The following is a 17,101-nucleotide window of genomic DNA, read 5'->3' as shown; positions in this document are numbered from 1 at the left end:
AACTTGGGTTCCTTATTCTGGATACATTATGGATGCGGCCTGCTTTGTAGTTAGTACAAATGATGTGATTTTGAATCATTCATGTAGACACATGGAAGTGGAGGCACCCTATGTGGAACCATGAAATAGTCACTTTTAAATTATAAAACCGTTGACTATATAAAACTGACTATTTCGATTATTAAAGACCTAAGTAACTTAATCTTAATCATGAGTTAACTCTGAACTTCTATTCAAATGAAATTATCCTTAGATCTACATAGGTGAGGGCAGTTCATTAGTACTCGTCCAATAAGCCTCCCATTTTAGGGGTAAGATCAGATGGATAGCTAGAGACATAAGATGCAAGACGGAGTTCACTTCTACCTGCTTTAGGGTTAGTAGATAGATTTTTCCCTTAACGACTGAATAAAAGTCTTGAACAAGGGTCCCCACCCTCTCATTGGCCCAAGAGGGATTTGGTTTATAGGTTGGACTTTAAACCAATAGTTCAATAGTGGATAAGTGAGACTTAAGAAGCAAGATATAGTATCAAGGGTAAAACGGTATTTTGACCCAATCAAGGTTACGAACAATCTGTGAAGGATTAACTTACTAATCATGATTATATTAGATGGACAAAAATATATCTATAGTAAGGGGGAGTGCAACTATGAGGCTTTAGTGGAATGACCCATTAGTTAATAAATGTTGATTATCTCAATTTAAAATAATTTAGCTAGTTAATCTTGAATCGTTAGAGCCTATAATCTATAAGTCCATTAGGTTCCCCTGCTAGCTCATGTGAAATTAATTTCGAAAAATATGTTGGAATAATTTGAATTGTTCGAATTAGGTAAAGAGAGAAAAACCGACGAATATATGTGATATTAGCCAGTAATAAGTTTAAGATAGAGTTTTATGTTTAAATGTGATTTAAATATAAGAAATATGAATATGGATTCATATTCGGAAGCTCAAAAATTGATAGAAATGGCCAAAGTTGTTAAATGTCAAAATGTTGACTTTTGACTTTGAAAAATCAAATTTGACCAGTTATATATTTACATGTGATTTAAATTTCAGAAAAAGGAATGTGGATTCATGATCGGCAGGTCGAAATTAGTCAAGATAGATGAAATGGTAAAAAGTCAAAATGTTTACTTTTGATTTGAAAAAGTTAAAGGTTGACTTTGACTTGAATGGTCAAATGACCATATTGCCCTTAGCTAAGTTAGAACTTTGTGTTGGAGATTGGTTTGAGAAGTTTCACTTACTAGGCATTCAACTTGTTATCGCGTGGAGAGGTATGCATTGGATGTCTAGGTGGCACGCCTCCTTCTGGTCACAAGAAGTGGCTAGCGGGGCGGGACGTGATATTGGTAATTTGTTTACTAAACTAAAGGATACCTCTTTGTTCTCTAAGAATTATTTGACATCAAACTATCATTAATTAAGAATTAAGAAGTTACATGTACCAAAGACGATGTTCAAAATGAGTTTTGGACATTTTGAATTCTTGGGACATCATTTGGTTTGCTTAACACCCCACGCGCATTCGGCTTAGTGAATTGAATATTTCTCACCTAATAAATTTTGTAATTTTTTCTTTTAAATATTTGATTCAATTTCTAACTTTTACTTTTACTTAAATAATTAATAAACTCATTTTTTAAAAAAAAAGAAGTAGAAAAAAATAAAATAAAGAAACCGAAGGATATAATTTGTAGTTACAGAGTTCATTGTCCACCAAAAACTGGATTTCTTCTCATCTTTTATCTCTCTAATTTGTTTTATTAATTGTGTGGATGTAGATAACATGCACTCTAATTATAACATTAATTATGAAACAAATTATTCGATTATCACATATATTTTATATATTTCTTACTTTTGTTTTATTTTATTATTAATTGTGCGTGAATGTGAAATGCTAACTTGTAGTTACAAAGAATCTGTTATAGGTTTTAAAAAATTCTCATACTTCCTCCTTATAATTATTTATGGTAAATGGATGTTAAATCTAACTTACAATTAGAATTGACACTCTTTTTAGGGAAACTTTCTAGTACTGCAGTTACCTACAATACTTCAAACCTCCCTATATATATGAAGTTTTTGATTATATCCTCTTTGCAACCAATGAACTTTAAAACCAAAACAAGTCATTGATATATTATTACATTATCATAGTTCTTTATCTTTTTCATTGGCAAAATGACTTCATCTTTAGCACTTGGATTCTCAATGTTCTTGTTGCTACCCATTAGCTTACATGCCACGGATGAATTGATCTCACTTTTACCAGAAACTACAGTCACTATTGTTAACGAAGTGGGTGGCCCTCTGTTGGGCATTCATTGTAGATCCAAGCAAGATGATCTAGGAGTTAATGTCGTATCGTCAGATAAAAGTTACTCATTTAACTTTAGACCAAATGTCTGGGGAACGACATTATTTTACTGCGTCTTCGAATGGGTTAAAGGTCAACCCCACTACTTCACAATTTATGACTTTAAAAGGGATGGAAAGACTTGTACTAATTGCAGATGGCTCGTTTATGCAAGTGGCCCATGTTTGCAACACTCTGAAACCTCTATTACTTGCTTTCCTTGGAACAAGAATGCTCCAGAGTTGAAATATTAGTATATTTATATAAAGCATGCAGATGTTTTCATATTGAATGTAAAATAAAGTAAACATAAACAGAGGGAAGCTTCTCTAAAAAATAAAAACAAAAATAAAAATAAAAACGAGTTGCATTATATCTCTTTCATGTCCCCGTTGAACCGATATCGATTATTACCATTAATGTACAAGTCAAACATGTAGTTTTATTTTATTCAGTCCGTATTTGAATCATATTCGCATATATATTCCTCTCTTAACCTATAGTTTTAATTCAAAGCTAATTTGTATTAAATTAATATTTTTTATCGATACGGTAGACATGCGTGGTGGAAATTGGATTAATTTTACCCTAATTGCATCTAATTCTATTATAAATTAACATATTTGAATCATATATTTGTATATATATTTCTCTCATAATTTATAGTTTTAATGTGTATCATATAGACATTAAATTAACCTATAGATTTAATATGAATCTAGTTCACATTAAATTAATCTTTTAACTTATTAAAATATTTTATTCTGTCATTGAATGAAATCCAAAACAAAATTTTTTAAAGGTTAATTAAAGTACAAGCTTTATATTATAATGCATCGTCATATATTATATTATTTCCCTAAGTGAACTTGAACCATTCAAATTTCATTGAAGATTTGATAACCCCATTACTATTTACAAGCTTGGAAGAAGACTTAATGGACCTATAGATCAATAATATATTCGTTAATCTCACAACTGAATTTTCCTCACCATAGATATATTTCTATGTCCATATGTATAGAACAATAACAACAAGTTAGTCCTTCACAAATGTCGTAACACTAGTTAGGTCTAATTACCGTTTTACCCCTATGTTACTTCGTAGCCCTTAAATACCAATGTTTCTTTAATGAACAACTTGTTTATGGTCCAACCAATAAACAAAATCTTCTCTCGTGCTATTGAGAGGGTAAGATCTTATGTTCAAGTTCCAAAGGCACCATTCAAAAGAGCACTAATCAACTTACCCTAAAATTGGGAAGGAGTGAATTCCATCTCATTTGATTATGTTTGTAGCTCCCACTCGATATTGTCCCCAAAATGGTAGGCTCATTGAGCTGGGAATCCAACCACTCTCACCAAAATAAATTAAAGGACAAGTTCTCGCGAACATGAGTTCATAATACATTTAGGATTAAAACTAACTTGTACTCTAGGTCATCATGTTGAAATAGAAACCTACTTAGACAACGGAGTTACATTTAGTGGTTACTTATCACACCCCACCCCAAGAACCTCCTTGCTTGACCCGGGACGTGGCGTAAAGTCAATCGAAAAACACCAGTTAAATTTGACTACTGATCCCTTTAACAATGCTAAATAACTCGATTAAATTAAAACTTAAGCAGTGGGATAAGACGATAAGCTTACATTAACAAATTTAATTACACAACTCAGAAGAAGTGAAGGTTAGATGCCATTGATTACAAACTTTTCTTTTAGACCAATTAGGAGCTTAAACAACTGGAAAAATAAACCTAATTATGTACAATACCAAGGCAAACCTAAGTACTAACCAATAGTAGCAAAACTATCTACAACTTTGCACAGCAGACTTGGAGACAACGGCGAGACTCTCAGATCACGATCTCTACTTGAAAAGTGAAATTATTTTTGGAAAGAGTGAGCTAAATAGCCCCGTGAGTGACGATATGTAAAACATATTTTGAAATAAATAAACTTTAAACTTTGTTTTTGCATAAATAAATTATGAAACATAACATAACATAAAACCTTTAAAACTTCCTTTCAATTGTTATACCACATGAATCACAAAGACTGAACACTCTAGTAGGCTCTCATCCTATGACATGATATTTACGAGACAGAATCTAGGCATCAGAAGTGCCCTTTTTCATTATAGCTAGAATGAGATAGAGACTAGATGTTCATACAAACCCTCATTTCTTAAGATGGAACTAAGCATCTATAGAACCCTCATCTCATTAATTTGTCACAATGATAGAGTACTAGATATTTACTAAATACCATTATCAAAGGAACCTCTGTACACAGGTAATAGCCTCCCGAAGGGTTGCTATATATATCGAACGGTATAGTCTAAAACATTCTAAAATCATTCTTTAACTTTATCATAAACATACTTGCTTTGTAAATGTCATGAGTAAATTCATCGAGAAATACATGCATATTAAATATTTCTAGATAGCTGCTTTGAAAACACTTTATAAATCAGTATACTTAAATATTCATACATCAAAGCATGCTTAAAACATTTGATAATAAATCGTAATTAGAAATCGACTTTAAACTTATTTTGTCTCGCTGCTAGTAGCTTAGACCCTCGGTCTGTAAATCTTTCTGATCTCCTCTTATTTTGAAATAATGGGAAATAATTCCATTTAATTCACTTAAGTCATAAAAGTATCAAAACTTTGCTTAACATTTCCCAAAATACCAAAAATAGCTCAAAAAGACCCATTTGGCATGGCTGGTGCATAGGAAGTGGGTGGCAGGGATGACACACGTGCACATGGCTTGGGTAAGCCAACTGCATGCTAACCTCATAAGAGGGTCATGCCACGTGTGCCACATGCTTCTCACATGACTCTTTTTCCCTAAAATACATGCTCACTTTACCCAGCAACCCATGACACTCTGCCAACCATCCTTACTACCCAGAACTCACTTTTTCAGCCAGAACCTTACCTTCACTTTAGAGCTTAATATCTTAAAATCCAAAACTCAAATGAAAATACTTCCTTCTACAATTTTTTTTAAAATGTCTCAACTTTTTTACCTCAAAGTTTCAGCCAAAACCTCCTCGTAATGAGTTCTATAGCCTCCTTGAAGTTAAGACTACTTAGATTTCTCTCGAGAACAACAATTCTCCCTTGTTTTGACTCCAACTCAATCTTCCTTTTGTAAAAATGAACCAACAACCCCAAATTAGAAAGTAAACTCAATTTATGAACTTTTGAGACCAATTTTAGCTAAAATGCATGAGTAGTTTGAGAGAAATGTCCATCTAAATTGACCTATTTATAATGAACCTTGCATGTAGAGTTCTTGACAACTCCTACTTGCCAAAATTTAACCTAAGCATGCACATGACACCTGTAAAGCACTTCATCAACTCCTTCTTCCTCATCTTGCCTAACTAAAATGCCAAAACACTAAACATCAAGCAAAACGCATTGCTAACCTCACTTGGCATGGTCGCAAGCTTTTAAACGCATGTCTAAGTCAAATTAACTCTAAGGAAGCCTTCTCGCCTAGCCAAAACATCCCAAATAACCTCTAAATGACCTCCTTCTTGCCTAGCATAGAACCAAAAGTCAAACACACTTTAGAGGTTATTGTAGCCTTCTCGGCCACACATCACAACACCAACTTATCGCCAAGCATATGTCCTAAATGCCAAGATAACCTCTTTAGAGGTTATTTTCTCTCTTTTTGGTAGCCCACCAAGCCAAAACGCCTAAGGTGTGGTCTTCATTAAATTTTTTCACTTTTTCAAACTAACCTCCTTAACTCTTAAACCATGATTACTTAGCTTTCTTTTTTACCACCTACCATGACACACTTACAATGTCACTTCTTAAGCCTACTTTCCCATCTTTACTTCATTTAAAATCATCATCTCAAACTCTTTGGAAAGTCCAAGTTTCTTAGGATTCGGGGTTTACATTACTATTTCGTGGTCCAGCATTTTGCAAACTTATTACATAGGATACCCCCACTCACATGTCACCTATGAGAATGCGTTAGGTCGTTATGTTTGTATCAAATATAAAGTGGCTCATATCCATAGTGTTACCAGCCTAAGTCTCCAACCTTAGCATTATATTATGGACTCTTTTAATTGTATCTTGGGTGTTGATAGGGTATGTCTTCACATACAATTTAAGACTCATAAGGTAGCTTAGGATGTTGGTTTATTGAATTTAGGTTATTAAGACAAAACTAATAAAATAATCAATAATACTTATTAAAATTACAATAATAACACTTTATTAATTACAGTAAATGAATCATATTTACTATATACGAGTATTAGAACATAAAACCCAACAAGCTGATCAACAACTTGGGCACCAAACATCTATAAAATCAACACAATCATATTAGGTAGCAGTACAGACATGAATTGATGAGAGAAAAATAGTATATTTCAAGCGTTATCACAATTCTTAACAACCCAAAAAAAAATGTTGAGTTCTTATCCTCTATAGATAACCATTGAACACAAGAATTTTGGCGAAAAGATGCTTCCTCTCTACGAGTCTAGGCCCAAAATAATTGAGTAAACTCTCTCGTTGTTCATAAGAGTAAACTTGTTACTTTATAATGGAGAAGATGGAAAAGCATTTGATGAAGATATGGAAAAGAAAAATTAAGAAAAAAAGAAAAAGAAAATGGTGTTTGGTGCATCGTTGTTGTTTAAAAAGAATCCACTACCAACAACTCATTTCTTCACCATTCGAATTCATTTCTTCACCAAATTTCATAGAGTTTTTTAAGGGAAGAGGTGAGAGTGGAAGGAGGTGAAGATATGAAGATTTGGGGTTGGAGAAGACAAGATTTTTCAAGGTAAATCTTCATTCATATTAGATTTTTGGTTCATTCAACATATCTTTTGTTTTCTTTTGATTTCGAGCTATACAAAAATAGTTAGAAACCAGAATTTATGAGGTTATAAAGCTAATCCAATTTCTAACAAAGTTTATAAAAAACGTTTGAGCTGATGCTGAAGGGACATTGATGAAAATTTAAGGAGAAGCCAAGCTATAGTTTCTATCCGTGAATATGGAAGGACTTTGGTTTTATTAGTAGCCCAAAGTGTAGACATTAAATTAGCCAGGTTAGAGGCTTATTCAATTTTTGACACTTTCTATGAAGAACATTTGATCTAACATGTTGGAATTTATGTCATAGAACTCGTAGTTTGTATTTAAAATTATATTATATTCAATAAATTGGTTATTGAAAACTTATTAATGAAAATAGAATACTATAATCTTGAATCTAATAAACTAAGGTCCCAAGGCTATCTAGTGTAAACTTGAACTTTATGTAGGGACATAACGTGGATCGAGTTTGAGTATATAGCCCAAATGGTCTATAGTGTATGAATAAACTTGGGTTCCTTATTCTGGATACATTATGGATGCGGCCTGCTTTGTAGTTAGTACAAATGATGTGATTTTGAATCATTCATGTAGACACATGGAAGTGGAGGCATCCTATGTGGAACCATGAAATAGTCACTTTTAAATTATAAAACCGTTGACTATATAAAACTGACTATTTCGATTATTAAAGACCTAAGTAACTTAATCTTAATCATGAGTTAACTCTGAACTTCTATTCAAATGAAATTATCCTTAGATCTACATAGGTGAGGGCAGTTCATTAGTACTCGTCCAATAAGCCTCCCATTTTAGGGGTAAGATCAGATGGATAGCTAGAGACATAAGATGCAAGACGGAGTTCACTTCTACCTGCTTTAGGGTTAGTAGATAGATTTTTCCCTTAACGACTGAATAAAAGTCTTGAACAAGGGTCCCCACCCTCTCATTGGCCCAAGAGGGATTTGGTTTATAGGTTGGACTTTAAACCAATAGTTCAATAGTGGATCAGTGAGACTTAAGAAGCAAGATATAGTATCAAGGGTAAAACGGTATTTTGACCCAATCAAGGTTACGAACAATCTGTGAAGGATTAACTTACTAATCATGATTATATTAGATGGACAAAAATATATCTATAGTAAGGGGGAGTGCAACTATGAGGCTTTAGTGGAATGACCCATTAGTTAATAAATGTTGATTATCTCAATTTAAAATAATTTAGCTAGTTAATCTTGAATCGTTAGAGCCTATAATCTATAAGTCCATTAGGTTCCCCTGCTAGCTCATGTGAAATTAATTTCGAAAAATATGTTGGAATAATTTGAATTGTTCGAATTAGGTAAAGAGAGAAAAACCGACGAATATATGTGATATTAGCCAGTAATAAGTTTAAGATAGAGTTTTATGTTTAAATGTGATTTAAATATAAGAAATATGAATATGGATTCATATTCGGAAGCTCAAAAATTGATAGAAATGGCCAAAGTTGTTAAATGTCAAAATGTTGACTTTTGACTTTGAAAAATCAAATTTGACCAGTTATATATTTACATGTGATTTAAATTTCAGAAAAAGGAATGTGGATTCATGATCGGCAGGTCGAAATTAGTCAAGATAGATGAAATGGTAAAAAGTCAAAATGTTTACTTTTGATTTGAAAAAGTTAAAGGTTGACTTTGACTTGAATGGTCAAATGACCATATTGCCCTTAGCTAAGTTAGAACTTTGTGTTGGAGATTGGTTTGAGAAGTTTCACTTACTAGGCATTCAACTTGTTATCGCGTGGAGAGGTATGCATTGGATGTCTAGGTGGCACGCCTCCTTCTGGTCACAAGAAGTGGCTAGCGGGGCGGGACGTGATATTGGTAATTTGTTTACTAAACTAAAGGATACCTCTTTGTTCTCTAAGAATTATTTGACATCAAACTATCATTAATTAAGAATTAAGAAGTTACATGTACCAAAGACGATGTTCAAAATGAGTTTTGGACATTTTGAATTCTTGGGACATCATTTGGTTTGCTTAACACCCCACGCGCATTCGGCTTAGTGAATTGAATATTTCTCACCTAATAAATTTTGTAATTTTTTCTTTTAAATATTTGATTCAATTTCTAACTTTTACTTTTACTTAAATAATTAATAAACTCATTTTTTAAAAAAAAAGAAGTAGAAAAAAATAAAATAAAGAAACCGAAGGATATAATTTGTAGTTACAGAGTTCATTGTCCACCAAAAACTGGATTTCTTCTCATCTTTTATCTCTCTAATTTGTTTTATTAATTGTGTGGATGTAGATAACATGCACTCTAATTATAACATTAATTATGAAACAAATTATTCGATTATCACATATATTTTATATATTTCTTACTTTTGTTTTATTTTATTATTAATTGTGCGTGAATGTGAAATGCTAACTTGTAGTTACAAAGAATCTGTTATAGGTTTTAAAAAATTCTCATACTTCCTCCTTATAATTATTTATGGTAAATGGATGTTAAATCTAACTTACAATTAGAATTGACACTCTTTTTAGGGAAACTTTCTAGTACTGCAGTTACCTACAATACTTCAAACCTCCCTATATATATGAAGTTTTTGATTATATCCTCTTTGCAACCAATGAACTTTAAAACCAAAACAAGTCATTGATATATTATTACATTATCATAGTTCTTTATCTTTTTCATTGGCAAAATGACTTCATCTTTAGCACTTGGATTCTCAATGTTCTTGTTGCTACCCATTAGCTTACATGCCACGGATGAATTGATCTCACTTTTACCAGAAACTACAGTCACTATTGTTAACGAAGTGGGTGGCCCTCTGTTGGGCATTCATTGTAGATCCAAGCAAGATGATCTAGGAGTTAATGTCGTATCGTCAGATAAAAGTTACTCATTTAACTTTAGACCAAATGTCTGGGGAACGACATTATTTTACTGCGTCTTCGAATGGGTTAAAGGTCAACCCCACTACTTCACAATTTATGACTTTAAAAGGGATGGAAAGACTTGTACTAATTGCAGATGGCTCGTTTATGCAAGTGGCCCATGTTTGCAACACTCTGAAACCTCTATTACTTGCTTTCCTTGGAACAAGAATGCTCCAGAGTTGAAATATTAGTATATTTATATAAAGCATGCAGATGTTTTCATATTGAATGTAAAATAAAGTAAACATAAACAGAGGGAAGCTTCTCTAAAAAATAAAAACAAAAATAAAAATAAAAACGAGTTGCATTATATCTCTTTCATGTCCCCGTTGAACCGATATCGATTATTACCATTAATGTACAAGTCAAACATGTAGTTTTATTTTATTCAGTCCGTATTTGAATCATATTCGCATATATATTCCTCTCTTAACCTATAGTTTTAATTCAAAGCTAATTTGTATTAAATTAATATTTTTTATCGATACGGTAGACATGCGTGGTGGAAATTGGATTAATTTTACCCTAATTGCATCTAATTCTATTATAAATTAACATATTTGAATCATATATTTGTATATATATTTCTCTCATAATTTATAGTTTTAATGTGTATCATATAGACATTAAATTAACCTATAGATTTAATATGAATCTAGTTCACATTAAATTAATCTTTTAACTTATTAAAATATTTTATTCTGTCATTGAATGAAATCCAAAACAAAATTTTTTAAAGGTTAATTAAAGTACAAGCTTTATATTATAATGCATCGTCATATATTATATTATTTCCCTAAGTGAACTTGAACCATTCAAATTTCATTGAAGATTTGATAACCCCATTACTATTTACAAGCTTGGAAGAAGACTTAATGGACCTATAGATCAATAATATATTCGTTAATCTCACAACTGAATTTTCCTCACCATAGATATATTTCTATGTCCATATGTATAGAACAATAACAACAAGTTAGTCCTTCACAAATGTCGTAACACTAGTTAGGTCTAATTACCGTTTTACCTTTATGTTACTTCTTAGCCCTTAAATACCAATGTTTCTTTAATGAACAACTTGTTTATGGTCCAACCAATAAACAAAATCTTCTCTCGTGCTATTGAGAGGGTAAGATCTTATGTTCAAGTTCCAAAGGCACCATTCAAAAGAGCACTAATCAACTTACCCTAAAATTGGGAAGGAGTGAATTCCATCTCATTTGATTATGTTTGTAGCTCCCACTCGATATTGTCCCCAAAATGGTAGGCTCATTGAGCTGGGAATCCAACCACTCTCACCAAAATAAATTAAAGGACAAGTTCTCGCGAACATGAGTTCATAATACATTTAGGATTAAAACTAACTTGTACTCTAGGTCATCATGTTGAAATAGAAACCTACTTAGACAACGGAGTTACATTTAGTGGTTACTTATCACACCCCACCCCAAGAACCTCCTTGCTTGACCCGGGACGTGGCGTAAAGTCAATCGACATTGTTCCCCTTTTGAAAAACACCAGTTAAATTTGACTACTGATCCCTTTAACAATGCTAAATAACTCGATTAAATTAAAACTTAAGCAGTGGGATAAGACGATAAGCTTACATTAACAAATTCACATATATATTCCTCTCTTAACCTATAGTTTTAATTCAAAACTAATTTGTATTAAATTAATATTTTTTATGGATACGGTAGACATGCGTGGTGGAAATTGGATTAATTTTACTCTAATTGCATCTAGTTCTATTATAAATAAACATATTTTTAGGTCTTTCAATCTAGTTTGATCAATTAGATTCTGGAGAGTTCAAAATCTTGAAGTTAGGAACAAGTTCTCATTTCTTTTTTGTCTTTGATCAATCTTTCCAAGTAAAAATTTGTTTAGCTTTCTTGGGGTTGTTTTTACCTATTTATTTAATTGGGATTATTCTTATTACTTTTGTAGTGGTTCACCTAGAATTAGGAGAGTTCTCAAAGGTGATTGAAGTAGTTTCCTTTATCATTTAAGATGTGAATGAATCTAAGTTTCTAGATTCATAGGACTTTTAGTGCGCAAATAACTTTTGAAGTATCAAGCGTTGCAACTTTTAAAGTTTATTGGAAAGCTTAACTTGAAAATAACTCATTCTATACTTCAGCTAATCAATACCAATTATTTGCTTAACAGATCCTTTCATTTAACAATTGGTGTAAGACCCTACCTATAAACTTAATCTCTCGAGTTAATGAGAGGGTGAGGCTTCTTTTTTCAAAACTTGGAGTTATCATTTAAGAGAACGACCTATCTACTAACCCTAAAAGTGGGTAGGAGTGAATTTCGTCTTGCACCCTACGTCTACAACTATTTCACCCAGTCTTACCACTGAAATGAGAGGTCTATTGTGCTAGCGCTAATGAGTTGTCATCATCTATGCAAATATAAGGATAATCCCATGTGAACAGAAATTCATAATTAGCTCAGAATTAAGGTCGAGTTACTTAGATTATCTATAACCGAAATAGTCAGTTTTAATCAATTAAGGGTATTATAATGTAAAAGTAACTATTTCAAGGTCCAATATTATACAATCTCATTGCACATGATTCCCCCACTTGTACTAAATACAAGTGAGTCTCATCCATAGTATCCCTAGAATAAAACGCCCAACCTTATTTTTATACTGTGGATCATTTAGACTATTACTTGAACTTAATCCACATTTATGTCTTTATATAAAGTTCAAATACTCATAATATAGCCAAGGAACCTTGTTTATTGGATTTTGAGTTTTATCATAAGCAAATCTCTTATCCAATAACAAATTATTAAACAACACTTCAACAATAACTTTATTCAACAATATATTAGTTTAACATTCACAAATCACGAGTATTAGAACATAAAACGCAATAAAGAATGGACTAAGGTACTATATTCTAACTTAGGTTGTTTAGGATTTCCATATGTTAATGCTTCTGTGATTTTTGAACTAGATTTTCTTGTTAGATTAATTCAATTCTATTTTAAAATGGCTTAATATCTTATTTTCGGATGCTTGGGGATTGCTAGACTACCGCTTTATTGAAGCAATAAGTTAAATTTGTTTGTTACAGGTATCGATCAATCTAACATATAATTGAATTTGTATGAATATTTAGTTAGATGCTTGAAAACTAATTATTCTACCAATGAGCTGTAGATCTTAATGCAATTGTTATTAATTTGAACTTTGTGTGCTTCTCATTGATTAAATATATATCAAGTAGTCAATTAATACAAATATATTGACTTTTTCATTTAATTTTGTTAAGTAAAAGCAACTTAGAATTTTGAAAATGATGAACATTGAAAGAGAATTTTGTTTAACTCAAATTAGGATTCTTCTCACATTGATTTCGTATAATTTAACTTTTTCAATACCCCCGGGTGAAAAAAATTGTTTGAAGAATTCATGTGCTTTCTAAATCTGATCTAGACTTACCACTAAAATTAACTTTTGATGGGTAATTTGGTTAAATATTTGATTCGGATTTCGACGACAAACAATTGATCGATATGGTATTAAATTCTGATCTCCATGTAAGAAATTTACACATTTTCATAAGTTCAATGTTGACACAGAGAGAGTGAGAGCATTTAGAAAAAAAAAAGATACTTTTAATCTTTTCTAAAAAAAACACCAAAATGCCATTATGTAAATGTAACCTAAATAATAAACATTTAAACTTAGAATTCATGCAATTAGGCTTGGTATGGGACATTGAATTGATTATTAAAATCAGTAGTTATGGACCTTGAGTTATAATGGTTTGTATTAGAAGCATAAATTATTTTAATTTTGATCGTAATAGCATGTATTTGAGATATAAATTAATTTAGTTTGGGTGGCAAATAGTAAACAGTAAAGCAAAATATAAAAAAATGAATTTAAAATAGTAAGATTTGTAACAAATGATTAATACTATAACAAACGTGGTTTTAAAATAACGTTGACTGTAGCTAATTGAACATTATAAAATGATATTTGTTGTAAAATTGAGTGTTTTTAATATTTGGAGCCTCAAACTTCGGGTGGATCACCACAATATAATCATATTCAAATTTAAAATTTTATTTTTATTATAAATATTGTTAATAGATGCTCATTATGGGCCATCTGTCACTCCCTCCATGCATATCCTACCCGAAACATCATATATCTTAAACAATGTCCATTGCCATGTGTCACTATTTTTACATCCCATCCACTTGACAAATACGTTGAAGATGCCTACTTTTTGTAGGGATCATGTAACCTATCTCATGCTTGTCAAATTGTTCGATAATAGTGTTACAAAAAATTTAGTAATTATTATTATTATATTTCTTCGATATTTATGCTTCATATGCCATTGTGCTCTTCATTTTTACCATACTTAAAAAAATTTCTTATTATAAATTTTTTCAAAAAAAAATTACTATATAGTCATCATCTTTATTAAAATTAAAATTGAGAACCTGATATTTTGATATTAATAATTTAAAATTTGAATTAATCCACTTTAAAATTAATAATAATTTATTCGAATTTGGGCCTTAAGGAAGAGATACGGAAACAAACCCTAGATCCCATCTATATATAAATCGCCACAAAACCCTACCTTTCTCTCAGTTTCTCGTTTTAGCCGGCAAAAATGTCGAAGCGAGGTAAGCAACCCTCATCCCTTTCCTCTTCATCCTAACCTTTTCATCGTCCGTCCATGCTTGAGGTTTCGATTTCCTATGTTTGAACTCTGGAATTATATGATCAATTTGTTTTTTTTTTTTTTTTTTTGGCGTAGGGCGCGGAGGATCTGCTGGTAACAAGTTCAGGATGTCACTGGGTCTGCCGGTGGCGGCGACGGTGAATTGTGCCGACAATACTGGAGCCAAGAACTTGTACATCATCTCAGTTAAGGGTATCAAGGGGCGTTTGAACAGATTGCCATCGGCTTGTGTGGGAGATATGGTGATGGCCACTGTCAAAAAGGGTAAGCCCGATCTCAGGAAGAAGGTCCTTCCTGCTGTCATTGTTAGGCAGCGCAAGCCATGGCGGCGAAAGGATGGGGTTTTCATGTACTTCGAAGGTATCTATATTTTTCTATTGGTAGTTGATAAGCCTCCAGGTTATTTGTTTTTTATAAGAAGCTTTATGATACAAATGTTTGAACTTGATCAGTTTTTTTTTTCCTTGTGCTGAAGGAGAGATATAATTCATGGTTTTTGTCTTTGAACTATTATTTGACCGGATCTTCTGTGTAGTTGATCTTTATTTTTGTCTTTTGGCTTTTTGTTATTACTGGTTTCCTTGCTGAATTGTGGTTGTTTGCATTTGTTCAAACCTGAGAATTTCATGATTTACATATCTGTTGAAGCTAGATAGTTGTTGTCACTGTCAGTCAATTTATTTTCCATATCTTTATTGGTTCTGTGAGGATCGGATATCAAACAGTTTCAAGATTTGAGTTTCGTAGATGTTCATTTACTGGCCAAATGGCAAACTAGAGCATCTGTTTTAGACAAATTATGAAGCATGGTTTTCTTTTTGTACTTATTGAATTTTTATGGTTGGGATGGGTTGTTCGTCTGATTTAACCATATACACAATTATAATTGAAAACTTAGTTTTGTTGAGGTCGAAGCAATTTGTTTTCTGTTCAATTGATTAAAAAATGCCCAAGATTACGGTTTGGCTCCATCTATTTCCCAGGCATAAGTCAGGTATCCTCCTTATTGCAATGGTTGATACAGTTACGAGTCTGGTAAATTGACTATGTTCATCGTTGCAGATATGTTGAAGCTTTGATGCTCATATGTGCTCCATGTGGACAAAACATTGTTATTTAGAACTAGTTTCATCCTTTATCTTATTCTGCCGTCTAGTATAAGATCATCTGCTCTAACCAAATAGATTTCTTCTGTATGGATATTTTGTTTTATTTTAGTACAGTTTTCTAATTTTGAAGTATATGTTATGTCTCTGCAGATAATGCAGGAGTGATTGTGAACCCTAAAGGTGAAATGAAGGGTAAGATTCGGTCATAGGAAAAAATATGCAAAGTCTCCTCTTTTAATGTAACCTTTCCAGATTATAAAGTTTGCTGGTAATGTTACAGGTTCCGCAATTACTGGTCCTATTGGAAAGGAGTGTGCAGATTTGTGGCCTAGGATCGCCAGTGCAGCCAATGCTATTGCTTAGTGTTACTCTAGAGCTCAAATCTTCTCCATTCTGTGGTTACAGCAGCTCATCATTTTTGATATCCCAATGTTATAGTACTAATTTATTACCTCTTTTGATTGAGTGATTTGATGCAATATTTTCGAGACTATGAATTAGATTTTGAGTTGAAGGAATTTTCTCATTATTACACCTCATGGATTTGTCTTCGATAGTTTATAACTAGCAAACATTTCAAATTTTTTGGTCTTTGCGTTGTTCTTTTTAGTTGCTTGCATTTGCTTATGATACATTCTTTAATCATAGAAATCCTAGTTACCCTATTTACGTTATCATGCATTTACTTTGCATGTTTGGACGATTGAGATCTGGGGTCAATTGATATATATAAATTCTAATGTTGGGTGATACTAATATTGACAGTTCTTTAATGTTCAACTTAACAATCGGCAAATCTTATTGTGCGAGGTTGCTTATTGTGCTATGTTGAAGTGCGTTAGATCCCTTTTAAAGGTCCAACGTTCTCGGCTTAGTTTCTCAAAGAGCGTTCTTATTTTCTTGTTCAAGCTCTAAAATGATGACAGATGACCTAGTCAAAAACTTGTATTTTTTTGCTGATATTATAATTTATTAGAGTTGGGGATGAAGATGAACAAAACTTGAGACAGTGACATTTTTGGGGAACAGTCGAACTTTTCTCTATGCATGTGGCAAAAAGAGAGGAGAAAAAAACC

At 32.2% G+C, this 17,101-nt stretch overlaps 1 protein-coding gene across 1 annotated transcript; it reads left to right on the top strand.

Moving 5' to 3' along the window:
- Positions 1-14,715: 14,715 nt before the first annotated feature.
- Positions 14,716-16,606, top strand: LOC103499453 (60S ribosomal protein L23). Its single transcript, XM_008462463.3, has 4 exons — positions 14,716-14,857; positions 14,992-15,276; positions 16,176-16,217; positions 16,306-16,606. The coding sequence occupies exons 1-4, from the start codon at positions 14,845-14,847 to the stop codon at positions 16,386-16,388; spliced, it is 423 nt and encodes a 140-aa protein (XP_008460685.1). The 5' UTR covers positions 14,716-14,844; the 3' UTR covers positions 16,389-16,606.
- Positions 16,607-17,101: the final 495 nt, after the last annotated feature.

Source organism: Cucumis melo, chromosome 5, assembly GCF_025177605.1.
Source record: "Cucumis melo cultivar AY chromosome 5, USDA_Cmelo_AY_1.0, whole genome shotgun sequence".
Classification (NCBI taxonomy): Eukaryota; Viridiplantae; Streptophyta; class Magnoliopsida; order Cucurbitales; family Cucurbitaceae; genus Cucumis; species Cucumis melo.
The sequence above is the reverse complement of the archived record's forward strand: the minus strand, read 5'-3'. Positions and strand labels throughout refer to the sequence as shown.